The sequence below is a fragment of the Trachypithecus francoisi genome, unplaced genomic scaffold, assembly GCF_009764315.1.
Source record: "Trachypithecus francoisi isolate TF-2019V2 unplaced genomic scaffold, Tfra_2.0 Lachesis_group15, whole genome shotgun sequence".
Taxonomy (NCBI): Eukaryota; Metazoa; Chordata; class Mammalia; order Primates; family Cercopithecidae; genus Trachypithecus; species Trachypithecus francoisi.
The window spans coordinates 90,994,797-91,012,921 of record NW_022681460.1 but is presented as its reverse complement, the minus strand read 5'-3'; the positions used below and the strand labels follow the sequence as shown (position 1 = coordinate 91,012,921).

General features: G+C 40.0%; 1 protein-coding gene across 1 annotated transcript; it reads left to right on the top strand.

Annotated features, from left to right (window-relative positions):
* The first annotated feature begins 13,472 nt into the window (after positions 1-13,472).
* On the top strand, positions 13,473-16,781 carry TPBG (trophoblast glycoprotein). The gene is made up of 2 exons (XM_033235568.1): positions 13,473-13,752; positions 14,479-16,781. Exon 2 carries the CDS (start codon positions 14,814-14,816, stop codon positions 16,074-16,076), a length of 1,263 nt encoding a protein of 420 aa, XP_033091459.1. The 5' UTR covers positions 13,473-13,752; positions 14,479-14,813; the 3' UTR covers positions 16,077-16,781.
* The last annotated feature ends 1,344 nt before the right edge of the window (positions 16,782-18,125 follow it).

Here is an 18,125-nt window from a genome sequence, read left to right as displayed (position 1 = left end):
CAAGATTGCGCCATTGCACTCCAGCCTAGGCAACAAGAGCAAAACTCTGTCTCAAAAAAAAGGGAAACCATAAGGCCAGATGCTGGTAGTATCTTCATATGTCATAAGCATATGAATAAAACAGTCCACCAGTTATGAGGTAGTTCCTGGGAAATCCAGACCAAGTCTGTTGAATTGTTTTTATTCTTTCCTTCTAACCCCTTATTTATTTCTCTTCCCCTATAATTTTTGGGAATTCTCTAGTTTTAATGGAGGAAGAAATTGTTCCTTCAGTGGATAGTAGAATATGATTTAGGTCTTCAAGGTTAGACTCACCTGACTTTGACTCCAGTTTTGTCATTCCTATTTGTGTGAATTAGGATACTTTCACCTCATCCGTAAATGGGGATTAAAGAAGATCGTTAATTATTACTGGCTTCTCAGAAAACAGACTCTCCACAACTACCATTCCAAAACTAGGCCCTTTATACCAGGTGGATAATTTATCTCCACCTAGGGAAGGTCCAGTCTGTGTCTCTGCCTAGCCAGAACCATAATGTTTAAAAGGACACTAGTGAAAGAAGCTCCACTACAAGTGGGTGTGGCCAAGAAGATGGATTCCCTCCTGAGCTCCCAATCAGTAATACATCTCAACAGAAGGGGCAGGCTGTCAACATTTCTTATCCCCCTTAACTCCAAGATAAAAAGGTTAAATTCCTGGTGAGTGTTGTAGAAAAGTCAAGTGCTCTCTTCCTCCACGTAGCCCCCATCCACACAGAGGCTCTGCCCCAAGCACAGCAGGTCAAGAATGTTGGGGTCTGAATTGCCCTCATCCTAACACTCATAACACAAAAGTTTCATACCAGGAAAGCCAGGCTAGAAAGATCAGAGACTATGCACCCCACCCTCCGCAGTACCAGGAATAGTGGCTCAGAAATTTTGTTCTGAGAGAGACACATCCATAAGAAAAGAGAACTCTGAACCTGTTCCTGAACTGACTATTTGAAAAAGAATGTGGAGAAACTCAAGTATAAAGATACTGTCAAAAACAATAGATCTTCCTTATTAAGAACAACAAGCTGAACCACAGTTCAGCTGTTCACAGACATAATCAGTGAAAGAGAGAGCTAAGAAGAGTCCTCTTTAGCTCAGAAAAAATCTGGGAGACTGGCCTCAAAAGTACCCCAGTCTGAATTTAATTGTTAATTTGTTTTAATTTATTAATAAAATAACATAATTAATTTTAGTTATAAAGTATAAAAACATGTTTCTTCTTATTTCATCTCTCAACAGATTTAAAATGAAGTTGTATAAGATACTATGTTTATAAATATATTGTTGGGCCAGAACATTTAGAAATGTAATTTATTTGCTAATAACAGCATAAAGGAGTGAGGGAGCAGGTTGAGATTGGCTAAGGAAATGACACCAGATAATGACTCGAATCGATGGATCATATGCAGAAAACTGAAAATGGTAAATAATAAGGTTAACATAACAAACTCTTTGTGTACAGATTTGTGCTTAATGACAGGGGTATATTCCGAGAAATGCATTTTTAGGTAATTTTGTTGTTAGGCAAACATCATGGAGTATACTTACACACACCTAGATGGTATAGCCTACTACACACTTAGGCAATATGGCATAGCCGATTGCTCCTAGACTACAGACTTGTACAGGATGTTACTCTACTTAATACTGCAGGCAATCATAACACAATGGGAAGTATTTGTGTAGCTAAACACAGAAAATGTACAGTAAAAATACTTTTTTTAAAGTATAATTTTATGGGACGGCCATCATATATGTTATACATGTGGTCCATCATTGACTGAATGTGATTATGTGGCACATGACTGCGTATACTTGTTCTTCCTTTTCTCAGCTTCTTTGATAGACATAAAATTTACAAAGTAATAGTTATAACAGTGTATTGTTGGGTTAGTAACATTTATAGACGTAATATGTGTAACAGCAATGGCACAAAAAGGAGGAAGAGGGAATAGAACTATATAGGAGTAATGTTTCTATGCCTCACTTTAATTAAGTTTGTATAAATTTGGAATAGACTCTGATAAGACATGTATGGCAAACCCTAGAGCAACCACTAAGAAAAAAACTTTAAAAATAGTTTAAAAGATAATTACAGTCATTAAAATATTACTCTAAAAATATTCACTTAATGCGAAAGAACACAATGGGGTAATAGAGGAACAAAAAAGATACCAAATAAATAGAAAACAAAAATTAAAACTGCAAACATTAACTATATCGATACTAGTGTTAAATGTGAATTGATTAGATAATCCAATCAAAAGGCAGGGATTGTCATACTAGATAAGAAAACATTATGTAACTACATGCTGTCAACAGGAGAAACACTTTAGATTCAAAGATACAAATGGCTTGAAAGTAAAAGAATTAGACCGGGTGGCATGGCTCACACCTGTAATCCCAACACTTTGGAAGGCCAAGGTGGGCATATCATGAGGTCAGGAGTTTGAGACCGGGCTGGCCAACATGGTGAAACCCCATCTCTACTAAAAATAGGAAAATTAGCTGGGCGTGGTGGCTCGCATCTGTAGTTCCAGCTACTCAGGAGGCTGAGGCAGGAGAATTGCTTGAACCTGGGAGGCAGGGGTTGCAGTGAGTGAGCCGAGATCACACGAGTGCACTCCAACCTGGGCGAAACAGCAAGACTCTGTCTCCAAAAAAAAGTAAATAAAGTAAAAGAATTGGCTGGGCACAGTGGCTCACATCTGTAATGCCACCTCTTTGGGAGGCCGAGACAGGTGGATCATCTGAGGTCAGGAGTTTGAGACCAGCCTGACCAGTATGGTAAAACCCCATCTCTACTGAAAATACAAAAACTAGGCAGGTGTGATGGCATGTGCCTGTAGTTCCAGCTACTCGGGAGGCTGAGACAGGAGAATTGCTTGAACCTGGGAGGCGGAGATTGTAGTAAGCTGAGATCACACCACTGCACTCCAGCCTGGACAACAGAGTGACCCCGTTTTGCAAAAAAAGAAAAAAATAATAAAATAAAATAATTGAAAATGGTATATCATGCAAACAGCAAGCATAGAAAAGCTGGAATTGCTATAATATTAGACACAACCAACCTTAAAATGGAAAAAGGTGTTGTTAGAGAAAGAGAGGTTATTTTATGATAAGGGTCAATAATATCAGGATGTTATAACATTTATAAACATATATGTACCCATCAACAGAGCTTCAAAATATGTAAAGCAAAAACCAACACAACTCAAGGGAAAAATAGACAATTCAGCAATAATAGTTGATTTCAGTATCTCCCTTTCAACAATGGATAGAAGATCTAAGCAGAATGTTAACAAGGAAATAGAAAATTTGAAGAGTATACACAAAATAGACCTTAGAGACATATATAAAATAATCCACCTAACAACAGTAGAATATACATTCACTAGAGCACACGGGGTACTCTTTAAGATAGACTATATTCTAGGCTATGAAACAAGCCTCAATAAATTCAAAGAGATTGAAATTGTAGAAGGTATTTCTCTGATCACAATGGATAGAATTAGGATTAGAATTTAATAACTAAAAGAATATTGGATATTCACAAATATGTGAAAATTAAACAATGTTCTATAAATGACCAATACATCAAAAAAAAATCAAAAGCAAAATTACAAAATATTTTAGGATGAATGAAAATGAAGACATAGCATACCAAAACTTATGGAATGCAGCTAAGGCAGTACTTACAGGAAAGTTTATAGCTATAATTCCTATATTAAAACACAAGAAGAAAGATCTCAAACACTGAAAAAACATCAACATAAAACACTAAAAAAAGAAAAGCAAATTAAACCCAAAGCAAGTAAAAGGAAGAAAATAATAAATATTAGAACAGAAATTAGTGAAATAAATAAAAGAAAATAATAGAGAACATTATCAAAACTGAAACTTGGTTATTCAAAAAGATTAACCAATTTGATGTTACCACTAACCTTACAGAAATACAAAGAATAATAAAAGAATACTATGGACAGTAGTACCAACAAGTTAGATAATTTAGATGCAATGGACAAATTCCTAGAAAGACAAAAGCTACCGAAACTGACTTAAAAAGAAATAGAAAAGCTAAATAGGCCTATAATAAGTAAAGAGACTGAATTAGTAACCATAAAACTTCCCATAAAGAAAAGCCAAGGACCAAATTACTTCACTAGTGAGTTTTCCCTTTAAAGAAAAATTAATTCCAATTCTCAAACTTTTCCAAAAATAAAGAAAGAAATGGGAATATTCTTGAACTCATTTAGTGATATCAATTATTACCTTGATACCAAAAGATGACAAAGGTATCACAAGAAAACTGTAAACCAATATCTCTTATGAATATAGATGTAAAAATTATTTTTAAAAAATCTAGGAAATAAGATCCAGCAATATATAAAAAAGCTATACACCATGACCAGGTGGGATTTACATCCAAGAATGCAAGGTGGTTTAAAATCTACAAATCAACTAATACACCATATTAATAAAAAAAGAAAAAATATTAAACATAAAGCTACAATACGACCCAGCAACTGCACTTCTAGATGTATATACAAGAGAAAACATACGTCCACACAAAACTTGTAAATGAATGTTCATAACAGCATATTCACATTAGCCAAAAACTAGAAACAACCTAAATGTTCATCAAAAGATGAATGAATAAAGAAATATGGTATATTTATGAAATGATATATGATTTGGCAACAAAAAGGAATGAAGCACTAATACATGCTATAACATGAATAAATCTTGAAAACATCATGTTACATGAAAGAAGTAAGTCAAAAAAGGCCATACATTGTGTGACTGTGTTTATATGAATTATCAAGAATAGGCAATCTATAGAGACGGAGAGTAGATTCGTCATTGCCTAGAGCTGGAACTGGTGGTGCTGGAAATGGGGAATGTCTGCTAATGGGTATGGGTTTCTTTTTGGGCAGATAAAAATATTCTAAAATTGATTATGGTGGTGGTTGCGTAACTGAATATACTACAAAATCATTGAATTGCACACTTTAAATGAATGAATTACATGGTATGTAAATTATATTTCAATATAGCCATTAAAACTACTAAAACAAAGAAAAAAATTGGGATTAAAAAACACCGTTGTACAAGTGAGTCTTAAGGGCTAACTTGATGCATAATAATAACTACAATTCAGAGAATCCTGGGATTACTGTCTGGAACTGTTCTAAGCTTGTGCAGCCTGTGACCCATGGGCTTTGCAGGATGGCTTTGAATGTGGCCCAACACAATTCATAAACTTTCTCAAACATTATGAGATATTTTTGTGATTTTTTTTTCTTTTAGCTCATCAGCCATCATTAATGTTAGTGTATTTTTTGTGTGGCCCCAAATAAATATTCTTCCAGTGTGGCCCAGGAAGCTAAAAGATTGGACATCCTTATGTTAAATGTTAACGGATTAAGGAATTTGATATGGCTGGGCTGAGGCCATTTTGAATCTCACCCCTTGTAAATGTCACCCACATCAATATTTTGGGGGTTAAAGTATCGCCTGATGTCACACATTTCTCTACTGGGCTTCTCTTGAAGTTCAGTATGGGCATCCTTTGGTGTGTGCCCTGCACCCACCTCCTTTATCCTATCGCTACCCACACTGTTCAGGCCATATGGTTTGACACTGGCTTGACTTTATCTCGCTAGTTAAGCTCCTTAACTTCCTTTTTTTCACTCCAAGGTAATATGATACATTTCTATTTCAAAGTACGTAACATCTCTAGTACTCTCTTCCTTAGCTTTCATATGGGGATATAAACTAAATTTGATACTCAATTTTGTATTTGAACATTCCAAACAGTGCTCAGAGCCATCTTATTGACCTCTGTATTTTAACTCACTGGGTAGGACTTATAAAAGAGAGAAGCCTGGGTCATGTACCCAAACTTTGGCCTAACTCTATCTGCTGAACTTCTGCCATGGACATGCAATAGATTGCCTGTCAATGTGCCAGTATTGCAAATTTTTTTAAGGGAAATTGATGGCTTTGGAGGTAGCCTTGTTTGGAAGACAAAGTGAGTACTACAGAAAAGCACATTAATAAACATTTATTGAACTGTGTTAAATTTAATTGAAATGAATTGAATTTGGATGGTGGCTACAATTGCAAATGCTCCCATTTCTTGACTGAATTCCAGTCTTGGTTGAGAACCCATCTTGGGCAATAACATTTTGACAAGAATCCCTGCAAACATCTTCCATGTCACCTCCAAAGTGGAAATAATGTACATTAAAAAAGGATATTAGGTAACATTGCTAATTTAAATATTTATCATAACTTCCTTTTAAAAGATAATAATTTCAATCAAACAAGATTGAAACAGATAAGTGTCTTATTCTATTCTTTCTCTAGGTATTTTTTCACTTCATCATAATCAAACTTGACTTTTTTTTTTTTTTTTTTTTTTTTTTTTTTTGAGGCGGAGTCTCGCTCTGTCGCCCGGACTGGAGTGCAGTGGCCAGATCTCAGCTCACTGCAAGCTCCGCCTCCTGGGTTTCCGCCATTCTCCTGCCTCAGCCTCCCAAGTAGCTGGGACTACAGGCGCCCGCCACCTCGCCCGGCTAGTTTTTGTATTTTTAGTAGAGACGGGGTTTCACCGTATTAGCCAGGATGGTCTCGATCTCCTGACCTCGTGATCCGCCCGTCTCGGCCTCCAAAGTGCTGGATTACAGGCTTGAGCCACCGCGCCCGGCCCAAACTTGACTCTTTAATTAAGAATTATTAGAATTTCTTTTGGTCATTACTTAAAATATAGAAGCTGACTAAATACCATATATCTGAAATATTAAATTCAAAAGAGAAAAAAATTTTAAATAAGTTTTCTGTGATGTTATGCTACTTAGAATTATGTCTGTAGTCTTACCTTCATAGTGAATAAATCACCAAGACTTGTAGATTCTCTTAAAAATTTATACAGGTTGTTTTCAAACTTTCAAAAAACCAATGTTTCCTCTTCAAAACAAATATTTTATAAAGCCTTTTTTATTTTACAAAATGCATCTTGATACATAATCTTAAAAGTACACACTATATCAATGAGAATATTAAAGAATAAATAAAGGAAGAATATTATTTAATGTATAGCACTACACATAAATACTTGGGCATAACTCCAATAGGAAACCCAATGAAGTGGTGATATTCTTCTGCCTACTTATAAATAAGCTAGGATTTAAGAGAGGTTAGACCAATATTCAAATGAATGTTGAAATAATTTTTAAAAAAATATTAGACATTTTGAAATAAGAATCACTGCAAATGTAACAACTACAAATGCAAACGGATACTATATTGATGATCTGAGTAGAATGAGTGGCATGGTTACCAGAGATAAAATTTTGGTAAAGTTCCAAACAAAACACTATATATTCTTTTCTTACAGTGTTAAGTGTTCCTGGAAAATTCAATGTATAATAAAACCATACTATAAGTATTTGGAGCTTAAATGTAAAATGAAGTTGTTTCTAGGCTGAGAACTTTAGATTTTTATCTAGTCACACTGGGGATAAATTAAAATTTCTCTTGGTCATTATTTAAAATACAGAAGTTATCTGTAATCTTATATTTAGAATTATAAATGTATGTATTGTTACCTTCAAAGTGAATAAATCACTAAGATTTGTAGATTATCTTAAAGATTTGTATAGGTTGTTTTCAAACTTTTTAAAAACCAATGTTTTCTTTTCAAAAAAATATTTTAACGGCACTGGGGGCAATGTCACTCTGTTGGGAACCACTGTTCTATGTAATCTTATGGTCTATATAATAACTACTGGTCTATATAATCTGTTGTTGCCTTGCCAATCTTTTCCTTCTACTTTAGTTTGGCTCTTTATCATTCCTCACTTGAACCACCCAACTTTTCTCTCTGTTTTGTCTTCTTTGTCTACAATTTACCTTTTAAACAGATAGCAAACGTGATGTTTCTAAAATGCACTTGTGATCATGTCATTCCTCTGCTGAAAACTTCCATTGGCTCCCCACTACTACAGGATAATACAAACCTTTTATTTGTATTTATTTATTTATTTATTTTGAGATGGAGTTTCGCTCTTGTTGCCAAGGCTGGAGTGCAATGGCGGGTTCTCAGCTCACCATAAACCTCCGCCTCCCGGGTTCAAGTGATTCGCCTGTCTCAGCCTCCCAAGTAGCTAGGATTACAGGTGCCTACCACTATGCCTGGCTAATTTTTGTATTTTTAGTAGAGATGGGGTTTCACCATGTTGGCCAGGCTGGTCTCGAACTCCTGATCTCAGCTGATACACCCACCTCCGCCTCCCAAAGTGCTGAGATTACAGGTGTGAGCTAGCGTGCCAGGCCGGGATAATATCAACCTTTTAGACTGGAGGTCAGCAATCTGATCCCACCATATTTCAAATCTCACCTTGTACCACTCCCTCCAATGTGTCAGTGTGTGCTGTGCTCTGCTTTGTGTAGTCTCTAGAACTGAGTAAATTCTCAAGTTTTTCACCAACTTGCCGATCTTTTGTTTGTCAAGTTCTTACTAACAGTCTTGCTTCAGTATGCATGGGGATTGGTTTCAAGAGCCCTGTGGATACCAAACCCCACAGATGCTAAATGGCATAGTATTTGTTTATAACCTGCATGCATCCTCCCACAGACTTTAATTCATCTCTAGATTATCACATCCAATATAATGTAAATGCTATGTAAATAGTTGTTTTACTGTATTTTTCATTTGTGTTATTTTTTACTCTTGTAGCGTTATTTTTTCCTGTTTGTTTTTTCTGTATATTTTCAATCCCCAGCTGATCGAATACATGGGGCAGAAGCTGAAGATACAGGCCGATTGTGCTTCAAAATGCAACTCAGGCATTTCCACCCTAGTAAAACCTTCTGACAGTCTCCCCACCCCTTCCCATATTTGCACTTACCATATGTTTTGTAACTATTTGCTTTCCCATTAGACTGCGAGTTATCCAAGGGCAGGAATTTTTATCCTATATATCCTTGTATTTCAAGTGCATCAAATAGGTGGACAGTATATAGTGGGGTCTTAAAAAAGCATTCATTGAATTACAGTCGAGTGATCCTGTAATAGTGACTATTTGGAGAGTCTGGACATTACTATATACAATCATCCCTTGTTATCCTCAGGCAGTTGCTTCCAGGATCCTTGTGGATACCAAAATCCATGGATATTCAAGTTTCTTAAGTTAAATGGAATAGTATTTGCATATAACCTATGCACATCCTCCTATATACTTTAAATCATATCTAGGTTGCTTATAATACCCAATACAATGTAAATGCTATGTAAATAGTTTTTATGCTGTATTTTTTTGTTGTTTTGTTTTTGAGATGGAGTCTTCCTCTGTCATCCAGTCTGGAGTGTAGTGGCACGATCTCAGCTCACTGCAATCTCCGCCTCCCAGGTTCAAGTGATTCTCTTGCCTCTGACTCCCCAGTAGCTGGGATTACAGATGTGTGCCACCACACCCGGTTAATTTTTGTATTTTCAGTAGAGACAGGGTTTCACCATGTTGGCTAGGCTGGTCTCAAACTCCTGATCTCAAGTGATTTACCCACCTTGGCCTCCGACAGTACTGGGATTACAGGCGTGAGCCACCGCGCCCTGCTGTATTGCTTACGAAATAATGATAATTTTTTAAAAAGTCTATACATGTTTGGTTCAGAGGTAATCACCCATTTTTTTTTTCTTTTATTTTCCATCTGTGGTTGGTTGAATCCAGGGATATGGAACCCACAGATATAGAGGGCTATATTTTTCTTTTACTAGCCGCAGCACTTACTGTACTGACTGATGAGACAAATACATTCCTTTTGACCCATTCTCTAGTTTATATTTTACTTAATTCAGTTTATACATCTCAGAAAAGAAGTCCATTCCTTCTAAAGTGATTTGAAGCTTTCTTTTTAATCACTGACAATTTAAAAAAATTATTTCCTCATGAATATACATATATACATGTGTTTTTTTTTTTGGTCAAATTGACCCTCAAGTTGATGGTTTCAGTTTTAAGTGTTGGTTCATGGTTTTTTGACATATGTGCTTGTTGTTCACCAACCCTTGACTTTGTTTTAGTTACTTTTCAGATTTGACAGTGTTCACATGTATTCAATTCCTTTGCTAATTTGTGACAGAGATCAAAATGAACTAGTCTTAAATAATCTTGGTGTTTGTCCATGCTGGACCACATGGCTTCTCTCTGCTAGTTACCATAAGGGTGGTCATAACCACTCATCATTCTTTTTATACCTATCTTATTCCTTGCCTAATCAGGATTTAGAAGCAATATTTCAATAATTTACTAATGACTTTCCTCCGGGTCATTAGAAGAAAAATGGTCCCTGTAGAAACAATCTTCTAAATAAATGATAGTGTAGAAACATTTCCTGGAGGCTACAAAGTGACCTCTTGAAATACACTAAATTGGTTCTTATCTGTCGGGACATTCAGATCCTTCCTTTATTTCACTGTGGAAGAGAAGAATAAATTGGGAAAAATGTGCTCTGCAATCCTCTGCCCTGCCTTAGAGTATGTAAATAGCATCATGCACAAAAAATTTTCAAGCTGTCAGGAGTAAAGTCAGTATGATAATTTGGGATAATTAAATGCTTAAGACAATCAAAATAGAACTGATCCTAGTAAGCTTTTCTCACTTGAAGGAAACTTCTCCAAAAAGTAGTTACTGATCTAAATGTCTTTCAATAAGGCTGTTAAATAAATTGTGGTACAACAATCTACAGTTTGAAATAGTTCAGTCTTTAAAAAAGGAGAAGCATACCTATATGTATGCACACAGAAAGATAGATGGTTGCTTTTTAAAAAGAAAAAATGTGAATAATTCATATACTATGATTCCATTCACATAAAAAATAGCAGAAACAGAATCGAAATATTTACAAAGAGAGAGGGCATTGACTGGAAAGATACACACACCAAACCATACTCAATTCTGCATTGAGAGCTTTTGTTTCTGTGTCTATTTCTTTCTTCTACCAGATTATCAACTGCTGTATTGCCAGATCAAATACAGGATACTCAATTAAAGTTGAATTTCAACTGTAAGCAACAAAATTTTGGGTGTAGTTTCCAAATATTACATGGGACATACTTAAAAAGTATTCATTGTTTATCTGAAATTAAAGTTTAACTGAGTGCCCTGTATTTTTATTTGTTAAATCTGGCAATTCTACCTTAAAGAGAATTTAAAATTTATCCTTGTATTCCTATTACTAACACAGTTACAGAGATATAGTGGATTACAATAAATAACAGGAGGGGGGTAATTTAGGAAAGAACAATCAAAACAGGTGATTTTGCTAAGTACATTACATATTTATCTCAATTTTCATGGAAATATCTTCAAATGTCATTACTGGTCCTATTATAGAAGACACACAGCAGGCAAGTGTCAGGGCTAGAAATGACCCTAAAATTCTGGGTCCCTATTCAGCAGCCATAAGCAATTGCCAGCTGCATGAAGGTGGAGGCAGAAGAAGTAAAAAGGGAACAAGAGGTGAGGTGTACGTTCTGCCTAAGTGGAACAGAGTAGAACTTTGCACAAACTCCTTAATCTTGCCTAGAGGCAGAATGTGGGATGTACTATATGGGAGGCAGGCAAATCTGGGCCTGGTTCCCACCTCCATCACTCATTTGAACAAGTTATGTAATTTATTTTTGCGTCAATTTTCTTGTCTGTAAAACTGGAGTGAGAGGACCTAACTTGAGTACTGATGTGAAGAGTCAATGAGATAATATCTGTGAAGTGATCAGCACAGGGCTTGGCAAGTGGAAGACACTCAGTCAAGCTAACTTAAAGCCCCAGGTGTTTCATCTGTACAACAGAACAACAACAATAATAGCAACAAGCAATAATACTAACAATATTTATCTTGCCTCTGAGTTGTCTTGAGGATCAGATGAAAATACATATGTTATGTTTCTAAATCCTAAAGTGTATCTCACTCTCCTAACAAAGCAGTTGGTCTTCAGATCAGGACCAGAGTTAATATCATGCCAGAGCATTATTACAGGTTTTTTCCAATGAGTAATTAATTTTATTTTTAAACTTATCATACAGTAAAATTGACTCTTTTGGTTTACAAAGTTCTGTGAGTTTTAACACGTTGTATAGGTTTATGTAACCACCACCACAATCCGGATACAGAACATGACTACAGCTTTAGAGATTCTTTTTCAAAGTGTTTTACATTCATGTTGCAAAACACTTTTAAAAATAAGAAAAGAGATGGAGATAAACGTGCTGAAGATGCAAATTAATGAAACCAGCTTTTGTGCACAAATCTCTGCAGTTTCCAGTGTTTTCAGCTTTTGTCTGAGCCATTTTTGCTGTAGGCTTTGCAGACTCTTTCTATAAAAGTAATCAGGCATCCATTCGAGAATTGGGGTCTTTCTTACACTAAAGGCACATGTCCCAGGCACAAGCCTCAGCATCCTTATTTGATCTTTTTTATACTACCAGGTCTTAAATTTCCGAACCATGTTTTCCCTAATTGCCATTTTCTCTCTAAAATGAAGAAGCCTGGAATAACCAGCACCTTCTTATCCCTTCGGGGAAATTATTTAATTGGGACAAAGGGATATGGAGTTAGAGCAACGATAGGGCTTTCAGAACCCAAAACCTGTCTGGTATAATAACAGAGCCTTACTGTAACCAGTCATTCAATCTGTCCCTCTCCCCAACCCCATCCTCTCCATCACCACCTGCCAGATGCCCCCCCGGGACAATCGACTTTGAAACCAAACTTCCCTCCCAGGTCAGCTCCTGCAACCCCTACTCCCCACCCTTGGAGCTTTCCCCGCAGAAGTGACTTGACACATGGTGCTACATCTGGGGAGAGGGGCAGGTCCGCTTTCCGGGTGACTCAAGTCTTTGCTATTTGCCTTTTGTTTCTGGGATGCCTTCGGCTGCCTTTCTCTTCCATCTGCTTTTAATTTTGGTAAGAGAAAAGCTAATGAATCAGGAATGAATCTCCTCTCCACTAATCCTTCTCTCTCTCTCTTAAAGTTGGCGCGCTCTCTTCACAAATTCCATCACTACCCAAGAAGTGAGGGGGCGGGGTGGGGGGAACAGGCGGGAAGGCATTAATTACACCTAAATCTGAAGTTTACGGCCTCAGGTACCACTTTGATGGGGAGAGTTTCTGAAGCTTTCATACAACCTGCAGTGCCTTTGCTGCTGCCGCTGTAGATTTTCAGCTCATTTCTTTCTGGTGCTGCTTCGCGCTGCTCTGTCATGCCTAAATCTATCTCGTCACTGCCAAAGGTGCCTGAATCAGGGTGAATTCCACGAGATTCACCAGCGGTTTTGCTCCTGTCCAAGGTAAATACAGTATGCAAAATGAGGAACCACCCAAGGATGTCGGGGAGGGGGGAGAGAACGGGATTCCCTCACCTTTTTGGGCACATTCCTCGTTAATTTCCACCAGGAGGAAGCGCGCAGCCCAGCTCCCCTAGTCTCTCTTCTTAAATCCCCCTACCTACGACTGCCGAGGTTGGCCGCATGGCGGGAGTCTCCCCGTCAGTCCTGGCCCTCCCCCGCCCCCCGGGTTGGTTTTTCCCAGCTGCGGAGGTTGGGAGGTTGGGCCAGGGGCTGGGGTGCGAGGAGAGTCGGCGCCCGCAGCGCGCAGCCGGGAAGTCGTTGCTACTCTGGTGGAACTGAGTTGGTTCTGGAGGCGGCGGGCGCGGAGGTGAGCAGTGGGAGCCCGCGGCCTGGGAGCGACCCGGCAGGCGTCATTGGGGCCCCTCCCCATACTCGGGTGGAGAGTAGCGTTGGTTCGGGTTGCCACTCTAGCCGGAGTCCCACTGCTGCTTTGTTCCCAGACTCTCCCCACCTCTTTGGAGATGAGTTGAACCCCTTTGGGATCCCAGGGGCCGGCGGGACGCGGGCTGGGGGGCGACAGTTGTAGCTCCACTGCCTGCTAATGCCAGAAGGTACAAGAAGAGATCAAAAAGTCCTGTAACCTGAAACTTCCCTCGCATCCTAACCGGGACCGGGAAGAGAGGTCCGGGCGGGGGCGGAGACACCCGGAGGCCGACCTTCCGCGGAGGCGGTGCGGGAAGGAACCTGGAAAGGGAGAAGTTTGGTAGGGAAGGATTTGGGGATTAAGCAAGAAGTTAGACGCGGGGAGACGAGTCTCCTCGGGAAAAGTGGAGGGCGGGAGGCCGCTTGGGTTTATTTAGTGTGGGCCAGGGGAGAGGGAAGACTTTGCGCTCTGTGTGTCGGATGCGCGTCCCCCTCCCGAGTAAGAGTGACCGGAGGGGTTGTGGAGGCGAGGCCGGGGCGGGCTTTCGGAGGGAGAGACTGGTGTCTCTCTGGGACAGAGTGGTGACGACTAGACTCGAAAAGGCCGGTTTTTGCACTCCGGAAGCCGCGACAGCCACCGCTGCTCACGCCTCTCTTCTGCTTGTCCCAGGTCCCTCAGAGGAGCCAGCGAGGGGCGCCAACAAGAGGCCAGGAGGTGCCACCGGGGCGGCGGCAGGAAGAGGAGCGGGAGCAGGATCGCGGAGCCGAGCGTCCCGACCCGCCGTGCGTACTTTCTGGAGGGAAGGGGCGGGGGAATCGGCCCCGGAGGGAAGCGCCCGGTGGCGAGGGGGTTAGCCAAGTTCCGGCTGCGGCGCCACTCCCTGGCTTCCACGAGAGGAAAGTTTTTTCCAGACGCTTCCGCCGGCTCGCACCCTCTGGGCCCAGCCCCCCGAGGCTTCGGAGCGGGCGCCGTCCCAGCCCAGCTCCGGGGATACGCTAGCCGCGATGCCTGGGGGGTGCTCCCGGGGCCCCGCCGCCGGGGACGGGCGGCTGCGGCTGGCGCGACTGGCGCTGGTTCTCCTGGGCTGGGTCTCCTCGTCTTCTCCCACCTCCTCGGCATCCTCCTTCTCCTCCTCGGCGCCGTACCTGGCTTCCGCCGCGTCCGCCCAGCCCCCGCTGCCCGACCAGTGTCCCGCGCTCTGCGAGTGTTCCGAGGCGGCGCGCACAGTCAAGTGCGTTAACCGCAATCTGACGGAGGTGCCCACGGACCTGCCCCCCTACGTGCGCAACCTTTTCCTTACCGGCAACCAGCTGGCCGTGCTCCCTGCCGGCGCCTTCGCCCGCCGGCCGCCGCTGGCTGAGCTGGCTGCGCTCAACCTCAGCGGCAGCCGCCTGGACGAGGTGCGAGCGGGCGCCTTCGAGCATCTGCCCAGCCTGCGCCAGCTCGATCTCAGCCACAACCCACTGGCCTACCTCAGCCCCTTCGCTTTCTCGGGCAGCAATGCCAGCATCTCGGCCCCCAGTCCCCTTGTGGAACTGATCCTGAACCACATCGTGCCCCCTGATGATAAGCGGCAGAACCGGAGCTTCGAGGGCATGGTGGCGGCGGCCCTGGTGGCGGGCCGTGCGCTGCAGGGGCTCCACCACCTGGAGCTGGCCAGCAACCACTTCATTTACCTGCCGCGGGATGTGCTGGCCCAACTGCCCAGCCTCAGGCACCTGGACTTAAGTAACAATTCGCTGGTAAGCCTGACCTACGTGTCCTTCCGCAACCTGACACATCTAGAAAGCCTCCACCTGGAGGACAATGCCCTCAAGGTCCTTCACAATGGCACCCTGGCTGAGTTGCAAGGTCTACCCCACGTTAGGGTCTTCCTGGATAGCAATCCCTGGGTTTGCGACTGCCACATGGCAGACATGGTGACCTGGCTCAAGCAAACAGAGGTGGTGCAGGGCAAAGACCGGCTCACCTGTGCTTTTCCGGAAAAAATGAGGAATCGGGTCCTCTTGGAACTCAACAGTGCCGACCTGGACTGTGACCCGATTCTTCCCCCATCCCTGCAAACCTCTTATGTCTTCCTGGGTATTGTTTTAGCCCTGATAGGCGCTATTTTCCTCCTGGTTTTGTATTTGAACCGCAAGGGGATAAAAAAGTGGATGCATAACATCAGAGATGCCTGCAGGGATCACATGGAAGGATATCATTACAGATATGAAATCAATGCGGACCCCAGGTTAACAAACCTCAGTTCTAACTCGGATGTCTGAGAAATGTTAGAGGACAGACCAAGGACAACTGTGCATGAGGTGTAGACTTAAGCTTTATCCCTACTAGGCTTGCTCCACCTTTATCCTCCGCTATAGACACCACTGACTTTGACAAAAAGCAGTGAAGGGGTTTTGCTTCCTTGTTATGTAAAGTTTCTTGGTGTGTTCTGTTAATGTAAGACGATGAACAACTGTGTGTAGTGTTTTACCCTCTTCTTTTTCCTGGAACTCTTCAACACGTGTGGAGGGATTTTTCAGGTTTCAGCATGAACATGGACTTATTGCTGTCTGTCTCCCTCTCAGTACAGTTCAAGGTGTAGCAAGTGTATCCACACAGATAACATTCAACAAAAGCTGCCTCAACTTTTTCGAGAAAAATACTTTATTCATAAATATCAGTTTTATTCTCATGTACCTAAGTTGTGGAGAAAATAATTGCATCCCATAAACTGCCTGCAGACGTTAGCAAGCTCTTCAAAATAACTCCATAGTACACAGGAGCACCTGCATCCAAGAGCATGCTTACATTTTACTCTTCTGCATATTACAAAAAATAACTTGCAACTTCGTAACTTCTTTGACAAAGTAAATTACTTTTTTGGTTGCAGTTTATATGAAAATGTACTGATTTTTTTTTTAAATAAACTGCATCGAGATCCAACAGACTGAATTGTTAAAAAGAAAAATAAAAGATTCTTAAAAGAATTATGGTGTGTGCAAGTTTGCTTTGAAAAAAGGATTAAGGGCAGGGTATTCAATGGCCTTGGTTCCGATGATAGTTATTACTTAGCTGAGAATCAAACTGTAGCAATGTCTAATATAAATGGATTTGGGAGATCATTTTGAGATGGTGGATCCTTTTAGTATTTAAATGGAGAGTTTGAGTATTCATGTGACTATATGGTCCCAAAGTTAATGCTATTTATGAAACAGTTTTGTAAGAGCACAATGAATTGGTTAAAGCTAAGCATTCTGTACAATAAACAGTTCCCAGTTTGGGGCTTTTTCAAGGCTAATGAAGTTATTGTTGGTCTAGAAAAATAATATTTACTTAATAAAACTGTTCAAATTGTTCTGTGGATTTTTAGAGCAGAACTTGAAACAAATATGCAAATAAATATGAAGATAAAATGTCTTAAAGATAGACTATTCTGAAATAAAAGATATAAAATATAAATTTAAAAAGTATTTCTCAATGTCATAATGTAAGTTGAAACTTAGATTTTCTTGAGGATATTTTTTAAAAAGCATTTAAAGTGGAACTTAAATTGTCTTTATCAGAGACCCAGCTAATATGTTGAAAAAGTTGACATGGTTGAATATGAACTTGAGGAAATAACCACAGACAAATGCCTACATCTGTCAACAAATGTCTCAAGTATTTATAGGTTCTTCAGTTCAGTGTTTTAAGAATTTGAGGATATTTTGATTTTAGCTAAGCTCCTCATGATGTAAGTTTATACACCTTCATGAAGAATAAATCACAGGTGTAAATACAGGCAATCATTAATTGATACCATCCATAATATACAAGGCTTTTGTTTTTTGTCAGTTTATTATCTGCCATTTAAGCTGAAAAGTAAATTCCATTAATCAATCTTTAAGCTCTTTTACGAGTGATTTAAATGTGGCCATTATTGCTTAACTGAAAGTATTAGGTAAACTTGCATCAGTAAGTCTTAGGGCCTGCTTTTCCTTTGAACTGGTTATGTCCTTCAATGCTTTGTGTTTGAAATAAAATCTACATTTTCTTATTTTTATAAATAAAATAGGATCAGATAGTATTTTAGGTTCTAGAAATCTGCTGATTCTTTCTTTGAATTAAATTCAAAAATTTTCAAAGTAGGGCTAAAAATAAGTAAATCTCTTCCTTTTTATAGGTTGGATTATATAGTCAGAATATGAAGCTGTAATTCCTTAAATTCCATCAGGCTTGTTTTATGAAATACAGTATTTATTATTTAAGGGTTATATTTCAGATCCTATAATTACCTCAGAAAAAGCTAAATATTTGGCACTTAAAATTCCATCAAACAGTTTAAATATTCA

Excerpts from the sequence above, each read along its gene's own strand:
- TPBG (XM_033235568.1), top strand. The coding sequence starts at position 14,814 with ATGCCTGGGGGGTGCTCCCGGGGCCCCGCCGCCGGGGACGGGCGGCTG.